At 40.0% G+C, this 20090-nt stretch overlaps 2 protein-coding genes across 11 annotated transcripts in view; one reads left to right on the forward strand and one right to left on the reverse strand.

Annotated features, from left to right (window-relative positions):
* Nucleotides 1–10798, forward strand: part of IGF1R (insulin like growth factor 1 receptor) — a 293701-nt gene extending 282903 nt beyond the window's left edge. The window contains exon 21 of the mRNA XM_006129225.2: nt 3283–10798. Coding sequence (XP_006129287.1) covers nt 3283–3649 — 367 coding nt within the window. The 3' untranslated portion in view covers nt 3650–10798. The remainder of the gene's footprint in view (nt 1–3282) is intronic.
* Nucleotides 6015–20090, reverse strand: part of PGPEP1L (pyroglutamyl-peptidase I like) — an 85930-nt gene continuing 71854 nt past the window's right edge. For 9 of the 10 annotated variants that reach the window (XM_025187800.2, XM_075896985.1, XM_075896984.1 and 6 more), the window contains 3 exons: nt 19591–19707; nt 16953–17179; nt 14303–16039 (listed from right to left, as the gene is read on the reverse strand). In XM_025187800.2, the coding sequence (XP_025043585.2) occupies nt 15871–16039; nt 16953–17179; nt 19591–19704 (510 nt within the window). In that variant the 5' untranslated portion in view covers nt 19705–19707 and the 3' untranslated portion in view covers nt 14303–15870. Of the gene's footprint in view, nt 6264–14302; nt 16040–16952; nt 17180–19590; nt 19708–20090 lie in introns of those variants that run through there. The other variant, XM_075896987.1, reaches the window with a different exon arrangement.

Below are 20090 nucleotides of genomic sequence, written 5' to 3' on the forward strand. Positions count from 1 at the left end.
GGCGACCCAGCCCCCTTCCCCAAGTGTTGCTGCTATTTTTGTTTTTGGCCCTGGTCTGTTCTTTTTTTTTTTTTTTTTCCCCTCAATAAGTTTTGCTGCTATGGGGGACGGGGGCGTGAGGGTTTCTCAAAAATCAAAAAGGGGGCCCGATGCCAAAAAATTTGGGAACCACTGGCTTATCCGTTTCTTGTCTCCATAGTATATCAGTGTCTCCCGTAATAATTCTGTCTCCCTTGCTGAGAAGAAGCAGAGTTATAGGGTGCTGATTTTGTTTCTCTTTGGATGTACATACCTGGGACTATAAGGGTAATATGTTGCAGTATATCCAGGTGACGAGATGGTAAGAACATGAGAACTAGAAAGTGAAACCTAGCTAGTCCATTTTCCTTGAATTCGAAATATATCACAAAAAAATCAACAGGAAATAATGAAAAGTAAACTGGATGTTGAAAATTCTTCCAGTGGGGTTAAGTGGAGTTACCGGGGCTCTGAGGGTTCAAGTGGCTTTAAGTGACTTTTGTACTCAGGGGCAGATGACTGTTTTGCGGGGCCCCGGGCAGCATAACTCTGCGGGGCCCCCCTTTGCCACGGCGCATGTGCGGGGCCCGGGGCGGCCGCCCCGTTCGCCCTGCCCTATATCCGCCCCTGTTTGTACTGTCCCAATTCTGGGCTGCTTTGGAGAGCAGAGAACTTCCTGACATCATTTAGACAAACCTAGGGGCTCTTCTAAATTATGGAGGCTTCCCTCTGGGCTGCAGCACTGCCTGGAATCTTCACAGGACATCTCGTGTACCCTCTCACCTCCAGCATGCCCTCTCTGCGTAGGCTTGACGGGGTCTTCGGAAGGCAACCTTGGACTGCATTTCCGGTAGGAAGTAGTCCCTGCTCAGTGGTGGGGTTTTATAACCTGTGTTAGCTGCTCTGGCAGGAAGGGGCCAGCCGGAGCCAGCAGTGAGGTTCTTACCCAAATTTATTTCCTCTGAAATAGTTATTTGGATAATGTATTTTCTAAAGTGAACTCTCTTCAGCCCAGATGATTCTATGATATTGAACCTATATAACGGAACATTGTTATAGGCGCTTCAGTTTGGGTTTGAGTTGCTTTTGTCAGGAGTGTGAGCTAAGCTTCCAGAGCGTTAAATGGCTCATCTGATCTATTTCTCTTTAATACTTCATTAATTTGGGGGCATTTTATGTATTGATAGAACGCTTTGACATTATAACTTGGGGAATAGAATGCTGATTACATGATTTAGGAAATCCATCTTGCAAGGCTAAAGTTTTATTAAAATAAGTCAGATCTCTGAGTAGAGTCTGGGTTTCAGAAGCTTATGGCTGTTTTATTAGCAGAGTTGGAATTTATTTATGTTTGTATTAGTATGAGTAGCTGACCCCAAACCATTGGGGGCTAGCCATAAATTATGTAACACATCAAGGTGTGAGTAGTTCTTCAATTTTGTGTGAGTTGAAAAGGGATGGGTGGTTCCTGAAAATAATAAAAAATATGGAACATAATTTGTGGACAGTTCCTTGTAGTATCTGAGACCCTCAAAAATTCAAGGATTTAGTCTCACTGCACTCTGTGAGCCAGGGAAACATTTTCCCGGCTGTAAAGGACTGAGGCATAGAGTATGTCTACACTACAAAGTTAGTTCGAACTAAGTGCTCCGCTAGTTCGAATTAAAAGTAAACCTCATTCCACGAGGACTAAGCCTAGTTTGAACGTATTCGTTCGAATTAAGGGGTGTGTAGCCCCTTAATTCGAACTAGTGGGAGAGGCTAGCCCTCCCCAGCTTTCCCTGGTGGCCACTCTGGGAAAAAAAAAAAAAGTGCGTATTTGTGAAAATACCTTGCCACAAAAGCTGTAAGGAGCTCAGTCTTTTTTGGTGTGTCTATCCATTTTAGATAATTTTTCTCTTTCATCCTTTAATCAAGATTGAATGTTTCTCTAAAATATTTGCTGTAATTCAATCATGCAGGAATTGCAGGGTGAAATGTCGGTGGACAGTGACACTCCGGTCTCTTCTGGCCTTTAAAACCTATTAATATGTCTTCTCTGTAGCAGTGTCTATCTGATCTACCTGAATCTCTCTCAGTATTAGGCATATTCAAACTTGTCAGTTTGCAACAGGGGGGTGAGGGGAGGAGGCAGGTTGCAACTCCATCAAGGGTATTTCTGGTTTTAGGAGACTTCTACTCTTCGGCCATGTCTATATTACACAGAAGATTGACGCTGCCACCATTTTCCAGTGTTCGATTTAGTAGGTCTACTGAAGACCTGCTAAATAGAACTCAGAGGGCGCTCCCATCAGCACTGGTACTCCTGCTCCTCATGAGGAGTGAGAGAGCCAATGGGAGCATTTGCTCCAGTTGACCTCCTGCTGTGTAGACTGCGATTTAATATACTTGGCCTCTAGCTACATGATCATTGTAACTAGAGTTGCATATCTTAAGTCGACCTTTCGCTCTAGAGTAGACCCAGGCCTTAGTGTTGTATTTCATAGTACAGTAAACTTCCGATAATCCGGCACCTTTAGGACCCAGGGGGTGCCGGATTATCAGATATGCTGGACTATCGGAGGCGGGGGGCTGTGACGGGTGGGGAGGGGATGCCACCTCAGACCCTTCATAGCCCCCCCTTCCGATAGTCTGGCTCTGCCCCAGGCGTCCCGATTCAGCTGCTGCTGGTCAGTTACAGCAGCAGCTGAATCCGGGACGCCTGGGGCAGAGCAGCTGGGGTGCTGCCGGGTTGGTGTGGTAGCACTGCCCTTCAGCGCTGCGAGACCAACCCGGCAGCACCCCAGCTGCTCTTGGGGACGCCTCGGACAGAGCAGCTGGGGTGCTGCCCGGTTGGCTCCGCAGCGCCAAGGAGCGGCGCTATGGGACCAACCCAGCAGCACCCCAGCTGCTCTGCCCCTGGCTTCCCCGATTCAGCTGCTAGTCAGTTTCAGCAGCAGCTGAATCGGGGAAGCTGGGCGCATAGCAGTTCCAATTGTCCGGCAGCCAGAGCACTTCCGGGTCCCTGATGGTGCCGGACCATCAGGAGTGCCAGAGCATTGGATGCCGGACCAATAGAGTTTTACTGTAGTAACAGTTTTGTTCCATGCAGTGAGACTTTTGCAATGGCACGGTATAAAAGCATTAGGTGGTTGCAGTGTGAAACGTCAAAATGGAGTGTTTCCCTGGGTTCAAAAAGGACTTTCTTATGTAACTGTATCAGATTGTACACGTGTGTTTATTTTGCTAGTTTATTTTGGTTTTATTTTATTTTTTGCATTCCAGGTTTGAGTTGATGAGGATGTGTTGGCAGTACAACCCCAAGATGAGGCCCTCTTTCCTGGAAATAATCGGTAGCATTAAGGATGAGCTGGATCCAGCATTCAAAGAGGTCTCCTTCTTCTACAGCGAAGAGAACAAGCCTCCAGACACCGAGGAACTCGATCTGGAGACTGAAAACATGGAGAGCATTCCTTTAGATCCCTCCTCCACCCTCCAACCCACTGACAAGCACTCAGGACACAAAGCTGAGAACGGCCCAGGCGTGGTGGTCCTGCGGGCCAGCTTTGAAGAGAGACAGCCGTACGCGCACATGAACGGGGGACGCAAGAACGAACGGGCCTTACCTTTGCCCCAGTCTTCGGCCTGCTGATCCTTAAAACCCAGAATCTCACAAACACACATGGTGGGGGAAGAAAGAAAGAAGAAAATATATTCAAAAGCCTACTGTACCTCAGTGGATCTTCAGAACTGCCATAGCTGCACACAGGAGAATCCTCTTTTCAGTAAACACATTAGTTTTTTCTTTGTTCAATATGCAAGCAGATGTTTATTTCAGTAAAGGACTCCGTTCAGTGGGGCGCAGAGTCAGCCTTTGAAAACTCTAATGTTAACACTTAATAGCAACAGAAAACTTGAGATCTGATGTGTCTCTCTTCTTTCTCTCTCTCTTTCTCTCTCTCTTTCTGTTTCATAATGGGAAACATATCTGCGTGCAAGTTCAACCATACAGCACTTTTATCAGATCAAAGAAATTGCAGGCCAGGTGGCTCCCCGTTAGCCCTTGCAAACACCTGCTTAACACTGTAGGTCTTTATAAAAACAGAATTTAAAAAAAGACTGAATTTTTAATGATACTCTAATCTTTTTAGGAACATGTAAAAGAACTTAGAAAGGGCCATCATTTGTCCAAGGTTGTTACCATTTTCAACGCTGCCAAATTTTGCCAAAAACAAAAAAAAGAAACTTTTTGGGGAGTTAGTGGTTTTGGTTTTTTTTGTGGGGGGGGAGGGATGTTTGTTTTTGTAGGCTTGGAAGGAGCAAACTAATCAACTGCTCCATTTAAGAGATACTGACCAATACACTCCATTCAATCATACACTGGTATTTAAAAAAATAATCTGATTGTCTAGATCTTTTTTTAAACTGGACAAAACATGATTTGTGTTCTCATGATGGAGAGGAAAAGGGGGGCAGGGTTTAGAAACAGTCCTCCCTCCATCAACCCTCCCCCACCAAGAATTCTGGACAAAACTGGCAGTGGTGAGCCAAATATCTCTCACACACACACACTTGTACACTCTTACATATATTTCGTGCAAAAAAAAAAAGTTGACCGCACGCCAAAAACAGCAAACCAGCCTGAAATGAACCAGAAGGGATCTCCGTCGTTGCAGCCTACTCTCCTTCTCAGGCTAGCTGGAAAACACATGTCAAAACAAATTGGAGAATACAAAAAGCGGTAATGGATTCAAGCATATGACGCTTTGTTGACCTTTGCTCTCTGTTATTAAGACTTCTCGAAGGGTCTTGCAGTTCTATGTTAGACCATGGATCATTTGCATACACATTGTCTTTTGTGTCACTTTTATAACTTTTTTACGGTTCAGATACTCATCTATATGTCTGTACAGAAAAAAGCTGCTATTTTTTTTGTTCTTTATCTTTGTGGATTTAATCTATGAAAACCTTCAGGTCTGCCCTCCTTCCCTTCCTCCCCCTCCAACAAATTTCTTATGCTTTGTACTATAGTGTGTAACTTTTACTTCCTTCTTCCTCGTAACTGATCCCTGTAACATGATTTGCCATGAACTGTTTAATGCCTTTTTATAAATACATTTCCTCCTCTTTTTTTTCCATTAGTTGTTTTACAACATCTTGGCTGTGTGGGTTACAAGGCTCTTGAGGGAACCGGGGGAAAAGGGATATACACAACCAGATGCACTCCAGTGGTGCTCTTTGGTGGTGGTTTTAACCCTATCTTCCCTCCTTCTGCTAGCCTCTGCCCAGGCAGCATTCGAGTCTGTTACAGTGCAAGGCACGATACAAACTCAGGTCAGAAAAAACAAAAAAGGTTACATATTGAGTACATTCTTGTTCAGTGTTCATATTCATCGTTGTACAAGAGTCAGATCCCCTCCTTCCCTTGCCTCTTGTTTTGGTTGTGACACGCATATATATATATATATTTTTTTAATTGTTGGGTACAACAGCGGACACCAGGCTTTTGGGTCTCTATTTTTTAAAATGAATCGTTTAACCCTTCCATCCCATGAACAACAGCTGCGTTTCCTCTAACTTGGTTGAGCTGTCAGTGTTCGGCATCGTTACTTATTGTTATGGCCTTTAAATGTGCTGATCTAGCAGATCCCAGCTAGTAGACTTTCTCATTAGAAGATGTTGAAAGGCCACATTCTGGACCGCCCCATGCTGAAGTTCCTCCCTGGTTTGCCATATGACTGAGCTGTTGAGATGAGGTGGGGGGAACCAGAGAGCTTTTAAGTGGGTGGGGGCCACCAGATTTGCTAGCAAACAGTTAAAACGTGGCATCTATGGAAACCTGTACAAGTACAAGCTTGTGCGTTCAGACCATAGATGAAACTTCAGCACAAAGGAGAAATAGTAGCTTGCTAGTTCAGCTGAGGCACCCTTACGAATGTGTGGGGGTGGAGAGAGGAGGGTTTAAGTAGTAGGAGGTGAGGGGCTATGATGTTAGTTTAAAAAAAGGAGCCGTAACAGTTGCTCATCTTAAGTTTATTATTGCATCTAACCCCTTGTTTAGCACTGATCCAACCAAATGATGGCAGTAAAAGAAGTGGTTCTGGGATGGAAACGTTAAATTTTTTTTTTTGAGTAAGAACAAAGAATTAAAATATACTGATTGCTCATTGTGACTGGAGATTTAAAAAAATGTTTGTAGTGCTTTTTGCTTGTGTAGTTTTAGGTCCCACTATCTTCTCTTGCCTCTGTCCTGTAGTTATTTTTCCCTTTAAAGAAAAGACAAAAAAAAGTTAATTAAGAAGGTATTCTATGTAGGATTTTTTTATTTATTTTTGTGATATCAGTTTAAATCACTGTAGAGATGCCCCATAATAAATTTAAATACTGAGATAAGGGTTTTCAAAGTATGGCAGGGGGACAGTTTTTGATTTTTTTCAAACATTTATCTACCTCACTCTTATTTTTTTTATATGTGTGTATATATATATAAAAAACATCTCACATTTCTCAGCAGCCAATAGAAATGCCGTTGATACTGGTAACCTCTCACTCTACAAACCACATTCTCTAGGTTTTGGAGAGAAGCGGTCGCTACTTTTCCCAAAGGGTCACTTCACAGGGTTGTGCTTGTGTTATTTTATAGCAGTTTGTCCTTTTTGGTACCACTTTTAAGATTTATTTTGGGGGGAGAGCAAGAGACCCACCTGAGTTTTTATGACTTAAGAGCACCATTCTTTAAGAAGTCGCAGTAGCTGTGAAATCCTCTGTCATGGCAGTCATTGGTCAGCCAAATGTGTGTTCAGGTGACTGTATGTTCAGATAACTGCTAGATGGTGATTGAATGAAGGTATTTGATCAAATTAATTATGGAAGCCAATCGTCTACAATATTTGAAGATCTGGGGTTGTTAGAATGAGATAAATGGCTTTTCTGTTAATCCTTAAGAGGGGGAAAAGTCATTCTTGACCATTTTTTCTCAGATGCCACAAGCACCAAAAGGACATTTGACTGAATCAATACCTAAAAATAAATTGGAGCATACAACAATAGTAACAACAGGGCAGAAATGTCATAGGCTACCTGATAACACTACACTGAGTTTACAACTTGGACTTTTTACACTTGCTGCTTCTGTTTGACAGGAGCCTTGATTTCTTAATGCTAAATGTTAAATGGGAAATTTGAATGTGCCAGTAGAAATCCAGTCCCTTCCAAACCCTTCTCTGTACATACGTTATCACTCTGGATTCTGATGGACCAGCCGTCAAATTGTGACTTCCCTCTAATAGTGCTTAACTGGTTTACAAGTGTACAGCACTAATATAACACAAGCCTGCCATTAACATGATGTATAATGTTTCTTTTTCTGATTCTGGCAGCTGTTCATGCAGGTGTTAGTTGTGGTATCTGAATAATGTGGCACTTGGCTACTTTCAGATGTATGTGGCCTCTTGAATATATAGTACTGTGGTTAAGTATAATAAAGTTTGTCTTTGGAAGGAGCGTTTCTAACACCAGAAAAACTAACAACATTTCTGATTTACTGGGTTTCCTTTGTGTTTTTTAATTTTTCCTAATTTGACAGTGACCTTTTGGTGTAGCGACTGCTCTTCTCTCTTGCACATATTGATTTCCACAACTGGAGATCCTCAGATCTTTCAGCCGGCTATGAGGGTTTTGTTAAAACTGTCCAAGTTAATGTTTTTTTTTTTTAATTGTTATGTAGGTGGTTTAAAAAAAATTAGGAAAAAACACTAACAATATAGTACCCATCATGATAAACATTTCAGAAGCACTTAAATGAAAGGCAGTCATGTGACTAAGCAAAGTATGCACATGTGATGACAAAGTCAGTTCTCTTGGACCAAACCACCTTTACAATACCATTGTATTCTCTGTTCACAATTCTAGCCTAATTTCATACTGGTTTCTACAGAATTTGTTTTTATGTGCATTCTGAATATCTTTATCCATATGGGTTTTTCATGCCGACCACCCATTGACAGTAAATAACATTTGTGCATGTGAACAATGGAGAATTAATGGCTTGATATTAGCATAAAATGGCTTGTAATGACGCCTTTTCCTGAGAGACCACTGCTGGCTTGCTGGTATGGAGAATTTAGAACTTCAGCTGTGTTTGAATAAACCTGTAGTAATCCCATTTCTGAGCATGATTTAAAAAAAAAAAAAACACCCAAAAACCCACCCAACCTGCAAAACAAGCATTCTGACAAAAGGTACCAAAATATCAGTAACAAATTGGCGTCACTAAGGGAGCAAGAAACTTTGATTTAAGTATTTGGGGTTGTTCTTGTCCGACTTTGTCACTGTTGTTAAGTAGTTCAATGGTACTGAAGGTGGTTTGGTTGCAAAGGAAGGTGATTTGTATAAATACAGAAGTATCACATGCTTGGTATTAAATAAGATTATTTTTGTTGGGTTAATAGATTAGGCACAGAAGCCACGGATGATGTAAAACTTGAGGCTAACGCATGTTCCATCAAGCCTCTTCCTCCGTGTGATGCCTCCGTTCTTCAAAGCTGGTTCTAAGTGATGTATGACTCTAGATTTGTTTGCACTGATGCTCCTGTTGGTGTCACTAAAAGCCCAGTTTGCCCAGGATGACTGGTCACCAGATGGAACTACTATTAAGTCCTCTGGGAACTGCTGAGGGTCGTTGAGGACAATACAAGCCTAAACAAATGGCGCTCTTGTTGTTATACATATATATATATATCTCTTTTTTTAATAAAAACCCTTTTCATTCCAGTAGTACAAGCAACACTTTCCTCTGTTACTCTTCTTATTTTGTTTGTCAACCATGTATTTAATAACTGGGCTAAGAAACAATAGGGGAAAGTGCAAGAGATCCACTCCTTATTAACCAGTGAAAGCCAGATATTGCAGCTCCACTCTTCAGTGTGCAAACAATAATTATAAATCAAAGATGACAAGTATATTAAACATTAATTGCCAGAGGTGCTGAAGATACAGAACTGTCAATGGTCAGGAGAAGTTCAGGGATTGCCTTGATTCAGAAGACTGGTTGTTCTGAATAAAGGCATTTAAATTACTTCTTGTGCATTTAAGAACTACAACCAAGTCAGTTGGAATTGAGAGTGGTAGTGTGGAAGGAGGAGAACAAAGGATGGAAATACAGGGCTTGGCAGAAGTTTGTGATAGATCCAGAGCTCGGTATGTAGGATAGCATCAAGGCTCAGGCTTCATAACTAATCATTTGGTACTTCTAAATAAAGCTCTTAATGTCCTAAGTTCATTACCAAGAGGTTTACAGTGGTCATTGGTCAATATGAATTGCAGTGGATCAATTCTTGGTCAATCTGTTTTGCAAGTACCATATGATTATCAATAGTACGTGTGCATGTGTGAATGTTCCTTTTTTTGTATGCATTATGTTGATTAGTAATCCATTAACATTTTCAATAGGGCTTTTAAGTCCAGTAGATTACGGGTAGTCAGTTGACGAAGATCTGGTTTACAAGAACTAATTAAACGTTTCATTGCATTTTGTAAGTACATATAATAATACATAGAATAATTTTATAAAATGTTTGTAGTTTATAAATGCCTATAAAATAATTTAAAGGCACTTTCCTGTGTCTGTCTGTGTGTGTGTGTGTGTGTGTGTGTGTATGATCAGGTTTTTTTGATGGTACCAGTTTACTAGCTAGCTTTACAATATGCCAAAAAGGATCATTTACTTGTCCAACTCATGGTTCATTCATTTTTTCCCCCAAGCTTTGTGTCCCAGTGTACAGTGAATGATTGATTAAAGAGATTGAGAAACTGTTCTGTATCTTCAGTATCCTGGTTTTCCAGAACCCTCTGGTTGGGGCGGGATCATCTTAACTGGTCATTTCACTTTACTGTATAGTGCCGTTAACGTAATGGATTGAAAGAACCTCATTGGTTATGGAAACAGAATAGGGAATGCTGCTAAGCAGTCTTAGTTGTGTTATTTAGTACCGGTTTTTCTTCTTGTTGTCGGATGGGTTAAAGGATGTGATTGCGTAATAACATGATGAAAGGCAGTTTTCATAGTTTTCTTTAATTCAGTTATAACTGTTTACAGATTTCTTGTCACTTCAAATATTATGGTTTTGTATGTAGCCTATACAATGTATGTAGATATCTAGCATCATTAGAGCTTTGAGATGAACAAGGAAAGGTCCCTATTTATTTTTATTTAAATAAGAATACTGAAGATCTTTTTTTTTTTCTAAATTAGACAGAACATATTCCCTCCCCTACCTTTTGAAGGTTATGGATGGTTTAGATGCCTTTGAGAGACTCATCATTCTGTTTTCTAAACCAGTGAGGTTTGAGTTGAAAGGATTGGCCAGAGTTTGTCTACCTCTGGGACAAAAACAAAACTAGGAAGTGCTACGGAACTGATGCATTTGCAAATACATTTACCAAGTTTTCTTGTTTAAAAAAGCTTTTTTTAAAAAAAAAATTAAAACAGTAATAACATGGCCAATTTAGTACATTAAAAAAGACTTGCTGTGTATAAATTATTCCTAAAGAAATTCCTGTGTTTATATTAAAATGAATCAGTAGATGATAAAAAAAAATTCAAAATGTTTTTGTATATTCTGTTGTAAGAATTTATTCCTGTTATTGCGATATACTCTGGATTCTTTACATTATGGAAAAAAGAAACTTTTGTCTATTTTGAATGGCTGAAGCTAAGGCTCCTTTAGTTTCTCTTACTCTGCTTTTTTCTAGTAGTTACAGTACTACATGATTTAAGTTAAATAAAATAATTCTGTATGCATTTGTGTGACTTCTGATTTTTATTTGCTAGCTCAAACTTGAGCAAAGAAAGTACAGTCCCAGAAAATTAAAAATTCCACCCCTCTTGTAATTAGTATCATGCTCCTTAAGGGATTTGTTTTAAAAAAGGGGGAGGGGGGCTAAACTACTCCCTTGTTGCAGGGTATGTCAGTGTTAAGGTATCACATCTATTGAGTGTTTAAGTGCCAGAGTAATCTTTACTTGTGGAAGTTGTGGCTCTTTTGAAGATAGAAAGGCGCACTCTTTTCTTTGAAGGAAGCATATATTCAGCCTTTGCTCAAAGTCATATCTAGACACTGGAAGTCTATCAACCACTACCTAACTACAGATGTAACTGTTTGTATCGTCATGCTTCTGACTCATTTGGCCCTTGTCATTCAGAGTTTACAACAAAAGGGATTGCACATGTGGCATGAGAGGTTGGAGTTGGACAAATATAAGGCCTCTGTGCTGATACGTTTATCTGCTGTCTTCGTCGCTGAGGTGGTGGTGATATGTTACCTAATCTGAGGGTTGGGCTGTCTTTCAATTGTTTCTGTATCTTTCCTTTTGGAGAAAACTCTGAAGATCCAGTTGGCTGATTCCTCTCCTGCTCCAATCGCTCTTTCTTGAAGGGTATCTCATGGCAGTTCAGAGTCTCTTGGTCTTATTCAGCATGTATGCAAAGCTATTAGTGAAGTTACCAAGGAAAATATGGATTGAGGGCAACAGTGAGACCCTATTTCATGCCTCTGTCCCACTGAGTCTGGAGAGCATAGTATGGTAGGATATTTTAATGTGTGGCCGTGAATGAGATACAGACGATAGCAGTGAAAGGATTTGACCAGAAAAGTCTGGAATTTTGTTATCAAGGGGTCTGCTTTGCTTCCCAGCTGTTTTAAGTCTCCTCTTGACATCAGTGTGGCTAAGAGGTCATTCTTTCCTCTTATATGCAGACTGTCCTGCCATGATCTGTGCCTTTATTGGTGTGAGATTGGATTCCAGCAATACTTGTCTTGAGAAATGATGCCTTAAAATCCATTCAAGCGTTAAAACTAGAGTAGAATGCAGCAGCCTACTTTTTAAAATGGGATAGTCTGCCGTGATAGCGTGTGGCACTGGTCTCCATGAGTTGCCCGTCCTCTGGGAATTTGAAGGGTAAGCCCTGAATTGCTGGAACAATCTGACTGAGAGACAGCGTCTTAACTGTGTACAAGGATTGCCTTTTCATTGACAGGGACACCTATAACCTGGGGTAAGTGTTACTGTAATTAAAATCCAGATTAATTGATTTACTGTTGCTGCCAAATTGGAAAAATCCACTTTCTGCAGTAATCCTTAATTCATTAGAATAATTTTAGTCTGGTTTGGCTGTGCAGGCACATATCACCAGCAGGAAGTGATACCAGCTGCTTCTTTGTGTCAAACAGCTCTCTCCCTAAAAATACACTGAGAAAGTGTTAGAAGGGTAGCTGAGTTAGTCTGTACTAAGCTTAAACAACTTAAACTGTAAACTTAAACAACAAATGGTCTGGTAGCACTTTATAGACTTAACAAAACATGTAAATGGTATCATGAGCTTTCATGGGTAGAGCACAACCTTACGCAGGAATTTGTGTGGGGTGCTTTTTTTGTAAATATGGACTGCAACAATGTGAATGCACGCCCACACAGTCCCCCAAGTTAGCATTGGTTTAAGTTGTTGATGTATGGTACAGCCATGGAGAGCACTGAGTGGGTGCCCATGCTAAGGAAATATAAAGAAATAACTGAATACATAGAAGGATAAACAAGTTCATTAGAAGGAAGATTTTTCTGGTATTCATCTTAACTCTTCTCTTTGAATGTTGTTCCCTTACTCTTAATTATGCCTGCCCTTACCTCCTGGAAGAACTTCTCTCACTCTTATGCAGTGCAGTTATTGTAGTTGTGCAGTCCCGTGATACTAGGGAGACAGAATTTGGTTCAATAAAAGATATTATTTCATCCACCTTGTTTCTCTCTGTCCTCACTGTTTAAAAGGTTGCCTTCTTTCCAGTATTACAGTAGTTTAGATGGAATTCCAATTGATACCTTTTTTTACACACCATAACTATTTAATTTGAAAATAATCTGGCAATTTGGGACTGAAACCCACCTGGAATATGCAGTATTGGGGCAGCAGAAGAGAAACACTGCCTGCTAAGCTCAGTTTGACCACTTTCACTCTTTGCGGCTGTCAAGATGCGATGATGGTTTTATATCCTCTTCAAATGTGAAATATATTAAGGCTCCCACTTAAACTTTTATCAATGTCAGAAAGTCCATTGCTTTTATGACATGAGGATGCCTGGATTATTAATCAGTGTTGTCACACCTGGTTTTAATGGTATCTAATGTTAATATATTCTTGGATTCATGTGATTACAAAAGAATTTCAGCTTGCAGTTAGAAGATTGGTTTCTAACCCTTATTGTGGAAGAGAAAAATTGAAAAACCTGAACCCTAAAGGCACTAACACCAGATGGCAAATTAAAAGCCAGCCCTTCCTTTAAATCTTAATTATTTTTAAGCCAACATCATGATTTCAAAATTTGACGTTAGTAATGCTGCAAGTTTCATTGCCACTTAAAAGTTTCCTCACTCCAATATTGGGGACTGTTAAAAACAGAATTCTGTTTGTGTAAAATGGCATCTATGCAGAGACCCAGCAAACCTAAGTGCCTGCCTTATAATAGGTGCCTATAGATGAAGAATAGTTTTCTTTGCAGACAGTTTAGTAGAATGTAATATATTGTTTAATTTGTAGATATCCCGTGCATACAGTGATCAAACTTCACAGCATTCGTTTCATTTAAGGCTTCATTTCCAAAAGGGAGGGCAACAGGTTTATTTTGTAAAAATGTGTATCAACTTACTGTGCCCATCACTGTATTTGCAAAAAATAATTGAATACCTTTGCAAAATGGACAATTTGTGCATGCATACAAATATCTGGGAGCCAATTGCAAATACTGGGGCTTTGCAGCCTTGTTTGAAAAATCTGTCATCTGAACAATATGTTTTAACTCTTATTCTAAGGCAGGGGTCTCCAAACTTTTCAGCCCGAGGGCCGCATTAACTATCAAACAGCAGTTCGGGGGCCGACTACACACTTGAGGTCCAAATAAAAAACAATCAAAACATGGATGTTGTTTTTAATTATTTATTTAATATTATTTTATTCAGTTATTATTTAATAACACATTGATACACTACACATGAACACCTGTATTAGTGTGAATGGTGAAATTGTTTCCTGGATGCCAAAATAGCAGACATTTCTGGCTTTAGATTTGTTGTCCCTAACATCAACAGTGACCTGAGATTATCATCGGACAAGTTTGTTCTCAAATTGTTCTTCACGTATTTCATTCTTGAAAATGTTTGTTCACACAGGTATGTTGTTCCAAAGATTGAAAGGTACCTTGATGCAAAAGTTTTGACATTAGGAAAGTCTTCCTTGGGCAAAAACTGGTAAAAACCCACCAGTCCTATTTTGAACTTGTCCCTAAGGAGGTCATTTGCTTGCAACTCAATGACTTCCAGCTGCAGTCATCAGCGGCGGCTGATCTTGGCAGGATACACGTAAATTTCCGTAATTTTTTTTCCGTAGACAAAAAGGTCTCCACGGGCCGGATGAGAGGGCCTCGCGGGCCGTAGTTTGGAGACCCCTGTTCTAAGGCAACGAACTCAAACACTGTAGCTCACAACAGTTACTGTAGTGTATGGGTCTTTTGCTGTTGTAAGTATTTTAGAGACCGAGGATGACTTTTTTGCATTTCATTGCATGTTCAAACTAGGCACATTTCTGTGACCATTTCTGGTGCGAATGTAAATGGATCTATTGGAATGCAAAACAGGAACCTCCGGTCTTGGGGCTAGGAGCAGGACCTGGCTTTGCAGGATGTGTAATGCTGGGCACAGTCAGGGCAGAGGAAAAGACGGAATCCCACCAACCATAACTGGAGGATTGGGGATGTCCCACGTGGTGCAGGACTTTTACAAGCCACCTGAAGCTGGGTTGTGAAGCCTCAGGCACTGGGGGACGAAGACACGCTGGAGAGGAAGGGCGGCGTGACTCTAGGCGCTCTCTGGAGTGACATGTACCTGTGTCCCGAGGCCAGGCAGTAGCTGAGAAGCGGGCAAGCAGCTGCAGTGACCACGAGGGAGAGCAGCCACGCCTCACAACCTCTGCTGGCTACAGCTCTGATCCCTGGGACCTGGCCTAGAGGGAATGGGGCTCATGGGGCCTTTGCCTTGCACCTTAGCACCAGCAACCCTACCCAGCCTAGCTCAAGCAGAGTTGAAGCGGCGCCAGGCAGCAGCTCGCTGGCCACGGGTGCTGGAAACTGCGGGAAGAGCCCCCCCCCAGCATTGATCGGGGAGTAGGGAGATCAGCTCCAGTCTTCCCCAACCAGCTTGGGCAGTGTGCCACCCCAGCCTGGCCAGGATTGGCCTCATGGGGAACCATGGGGAGTGCATTCGCATCCCGCCTGCGTGTGGGCCTGCCACTGGAAAGCTTTGTGTGTTTTGAGGAGGTGACTGTATCTTGGCTCATAAAAGGGAAACTTTTCTGGAGGGAGGTTGATTTTAAAGGCCCACAAGATGGGAGCATTGCATGTAATTTTCATCCCAAAATACAAACTTTTTATAGGCACATTTTATATGGCTCGGATCTATTCTACTGGCCTTGGGAGAAAAATTTCCCTCGTGTATAGATGAAGTTGAAATTTTGTATGGTTATAATCGTGCACGTCACTGAATTTTTGTAAGTAAGATGTACAAAGTCAAACTGCATATCAGATATCAGAAACCAACTTTCCAAGTGTGTGTTAAATCACTTTCCTTTCGTATCTTTTTAACAAGTCTTTGAGAGCTGAGCAAGGTAACCTTTTTAATACTATTTTCTTGAGAATTTTCCTTGTACCCTAAATCAGAAGTAATGTTTGATTTTTTTTTTTTTTTTTTTTTAAATCTTATGGGTTGCTGAGGAAGGCAAAATAATTTTATTGTATTTTGAGAAACCTGAATGTCTTCTATAAACCATCCTTTTTATTCTGTCTTTTGTCCACACTGCTTTAACATCTCTAAGATAATCATCCGTAGGGTTCTTCCTAGAAAGTCTGCTGTTACCCATTTGGATAATGGTGGCACATGGATAAAAGCTGCTCTTCCGTTACCGTAATACAGAGAGGTGTAATAGATATAATCACAGATGTACCTACAATATTAAAAATAAACCTGAATTAAGGAAAGCTAAACTTGGATTTATGGTAATTAACCACACTTTACACAGTCAACGCTGATTTAGTTTGTACATTGAATTATGAAAATTGGAAATTAAAATGGTTTGAGAAACAAACAGTCCTTGAATTTTGACTTGATTTGATGGATTCCCACTTAAATAGAGGTAGCAAAATAAAAAAATATATGCATGCATTGTTTTGTGGGGTCACAAACTAAATTAGTTGGGAAATTACCCAACTGTCCCCACACACTCCCCTACCATTAGAACCCCATTTCCCACCCCTTTGAATAGCACAATTTGTTTTTAAAAAGTGCATGTATAAGATGCTTACTGGATAAATTCTTCCCTTTTGTCCTACCACATCATTCCATGACCCAAACACTCTGAAAATAAAAACTAGATAATTTTGACCTTCAAGAATCTGGTTGGTTTTAAAGACAGGTTAAAAACACAGATAAAAAAAGTTAGTTGTCATAGACTTTTTAAAAAGATTTTAAATGAATTTGTTTACTCTTAAATTTGCTCCTTTTGTACTCTTCACCTTTTGTACTCCTCTCACTCTGTTTGGACAATGAAAGTGGGTTGAAATCAGGCTAGTCAGAATCGCTTTCTCATTATGTTGTGCAATGCTGAAAAAAATTGGCCACTGTCATATTTTGTTTTAAAAATTGATTCTACTGGAATTTACAAATTCTAGGAAACATTTGTGTCCACCTTATTTTTTGCAGATGTCTTGAGCTTAAATTTTCAATCCCTCTTTTCCTTTTTACTCCTATGACTGTTAACTTTATGCAGATATTTGTATTGGGGGGAACAAGTCCTTGTAATGATTCTTGAAGGTGAAATAAGCTGCTTTAATTACCTCTCCCACTAATAATGTGTTTACCTTCCTGCATCTCTTGAAAAGACAATATCAATCCCTTCCACCGAAATATTTTTCCAGAGAGTTTTCATATCAATTGTAGACTCAATCCTTTCTGGGCCATCTGACAGACAACAACCACCTTCTGGGCAAAAACCACACACATCCATCTCTTTGTAGCCTTTGTTCTTCCCACACTGTTCAAGGATGATCGCTTTGGCAGATGAAGACAGTCCAATGTGGACAGTAAGCTGTTTTTTTGCCCCCGCCAAAGTGAGTAAGAGGAAATAAAAATGACAGACCTGTTTTTAAAAATCATCCAATGCAGTAACACCAAACACTTTGTGAAATACCAGCTCCAAGTTGAAGTATCTTTATCGCTCCTCTTTAGAGAAAAGTTAGGTAATCCTTTGTAATGAAGAACAAAATTGGACTTTTGTTGTTTGTTTTATCTAGTTTGATGATGACTTAAGTGCAAGGATATATGCCACATCCTTTTTTTTTTTTCTTTTTGTAACTGACAGAGGTTCTTTCCGCTATTCTGTACACAACACCATGGTTAAAAGCTAACCTATTTATTTCATCATTAACTTATGGATCAAATTGCACCAATTTTCATCATCATTCTTTAGCTGACCCTTTAAAAACTCCCAAAAGATGTTGCACAGTGTCTGTCAATAAGATTCTAAAGGTGCAGATTATATTACCCACTGGACATAGTCTTCTTAATCAAGCCGTCAAAGTTAGCAGCTTCTTATTCCAAGTAAGTAGCTTTCACACTTAAGCAAAGAAGGATCTTTTATAAAATCCTAATTTTAAAATATTCTACTGGATGAAATGCTCGAATAAGTTTTCCTGTGCTAGAGCTTTATTTCTTCTTTTAGAGCTTAAATTCTGAGTTTCTTGCCCACCCAAAACTTCATTAAATAGATGTTTTGGATGCACAAGGATTGCAGGATTTGGCCCCAAATTGGTGTTTATCAATGTTTGTAGGAAAGGACATTTTTATGTCTAGTTAGCACCATATAAATATTTTATACCATGCTCATCACTATACATAAGTGCCACTTAATCACCGAACACCAAGTAAATGCATCACTTTTAGGCAGAACTTACATTATTTCCTAATTCTCATTAGGTTAAACTGCGTCACAGAACATCCCACTAAATATGTTGCTCCTGATTAACACATTTGCCTACTGAGAGGAACATTCTTTAGTGTGGTAAAATAACTAACAAAATTGCAACTTTACCTATCCACGTAATATCTCAAGATGCAATAATGTACCATTTTCTAACATATTTTTAAAATTGCAAACGTATTTGCCTATAAGTGATTGGTATGCATCTGAATGAAATTTATTCTACAAAAACATTGTTAAAAAGCCTGACATTCTACATTGATCTTGTGTCCTTTTATAAGAGGATGGGGATTTTTATAGGGAGTCAGTAAAAAAAACAAATTAAAAAGTTGCCTAGAATGTATCCAGAGTCCATATTCACCTTTCGAACACCAGCTGTTCCTCTACACTTCTCAAACATTAATGTGATAGATTTTTTTACACCAAGACATAGTGAGCAATGGTTAGCTGTCATTCTCTTACAGAGCTACACGCTCAAATATCATGATGAAAATCATCTGAGATCCTATGTACAGTAGGAAAAGTTGTTTTAGTACCCTGAAAGGCTCTCTCCAGCTGCCATTTGATTGCTGTGAAGGAAATAAAGGAGTTCTGTATCTCTGTACCACCACTTCATCTAAACTAGACACCAGAGAGAAATATTGCACCCACCCATGCTTTCTCAGATATGCATTCCCATCTCCCCAGTTATTTTTCCACGTTTGTTTTTTCTGAGCTTAATTTAGCTAGTACCATAGAATCCAGCACTGTGCCCTTTTGCTCATTGCCCAGAGCTACACTAGCTTTGTTTGCACATCAGTTACGCCTGTTGCAGCTGAAAATCCTTACAAACAGGCATTGCATCTGTCTGTGTTCTGGCTAAGGTCCACTTTTGGGTGGTGATCTAATTGCTCTGATTCCTTTTCCATCTGATTCTTGTTAAGAGCATCCAACAGCCTTTCTAGAAACTCAATGAATTATTTTGGGAAAGACCCTCCTAATGCAGGTAGCTAGTGTAACCATTTCCAGTCTTCCCCGATGTCTTTGGTGATGGCCCACAGAATAGTTCTCTCATTGTTTCATTCAGTAGAGGTGTGGGGAAGAAAAAAGTGAGATTCTGATTAAGTTGGTTCACAATGAAAAACAAAGAGAATCACTGGCACTAATATTATTGGTGGTTATACTATGAAAACACCTTCACGGCATTGTCCTTCAAAGTCCCGATTGTCCATTTTGTCAGCCAGAGGGACAACATTACATTTAATTGCTCACTATCACTTCAGGTGCTTAAAAGATAATACCCTTTGTTTTGTGGATTGAAAAGAGGGAGAGGTTTTGAAAGCTCAAGTAGGTTTCTTTGGTCCATCCACCCTATCTCTCAGCCCATGGTTGGAAGTTCTACCCTACTTCTCTCTCCTGTTTTTCCTGACTATCTGTAGTGGACAAGCTGTATCCACTCTCTGAACAGACACTGCAATATGTGGCTCTATTTTAATTTAAGCAATAAATAAATAAAATTAAACTATGTAATGATCACTGACCAGTGGTTGAAGAGTCCCCCATATCTTGCAGACCAGTTCCTTTGCTTTTCGGTAAGCCACGGGCAGTTGCATGATGTGTAGATCTATGTTTTCACCAAGGCCTAACATAGACATCTCCTGTACATAGAAAGAATCAATGCGGGTTTGTAAAAGCATTCTTAAAAGGGTGTTGTGAAAATCAGCTTTTGGTCCAATTCAGAGAGCACGTCACAATGCAATGTATCTACCCTAGTGACTCCTAAAGAGTACATAGTGATGGTTGGTCATATGTTAGTTCTACTTGTTTCCAGAGACCAAATCACTTTAAAAGAAGCTAAAATACATTAAATATTTGCCTAGTGCCACTTTTTAAGTTAAGCTATTGTTGCTTTGCCAAGAGATGTCTGATTATCAGGGGAAGGGAGAGGGTCCATACAATCATTAATGGTAAGTCTCAAGATGTCACAAGACAGTGTCTCAAGATGTCACTTTAGGAAAAATGTTTATACTCCTTGATATAT

Source organism: Pelodiscus sinensis, chromosome 14 (assembly GCF_049634645.1).
Source record: "Pelodiscus sinensis isolate JC-2024 chromosome 14, ASM4963464v1, whole genome shotgun sequence".
Classification (NCBI taxonomy): domain Eukaryota; kingdom Metazoa; phylum Chordata; order Testudines; family Trionychidae; genus Pelodiscus; species Pelodiscus sinensis.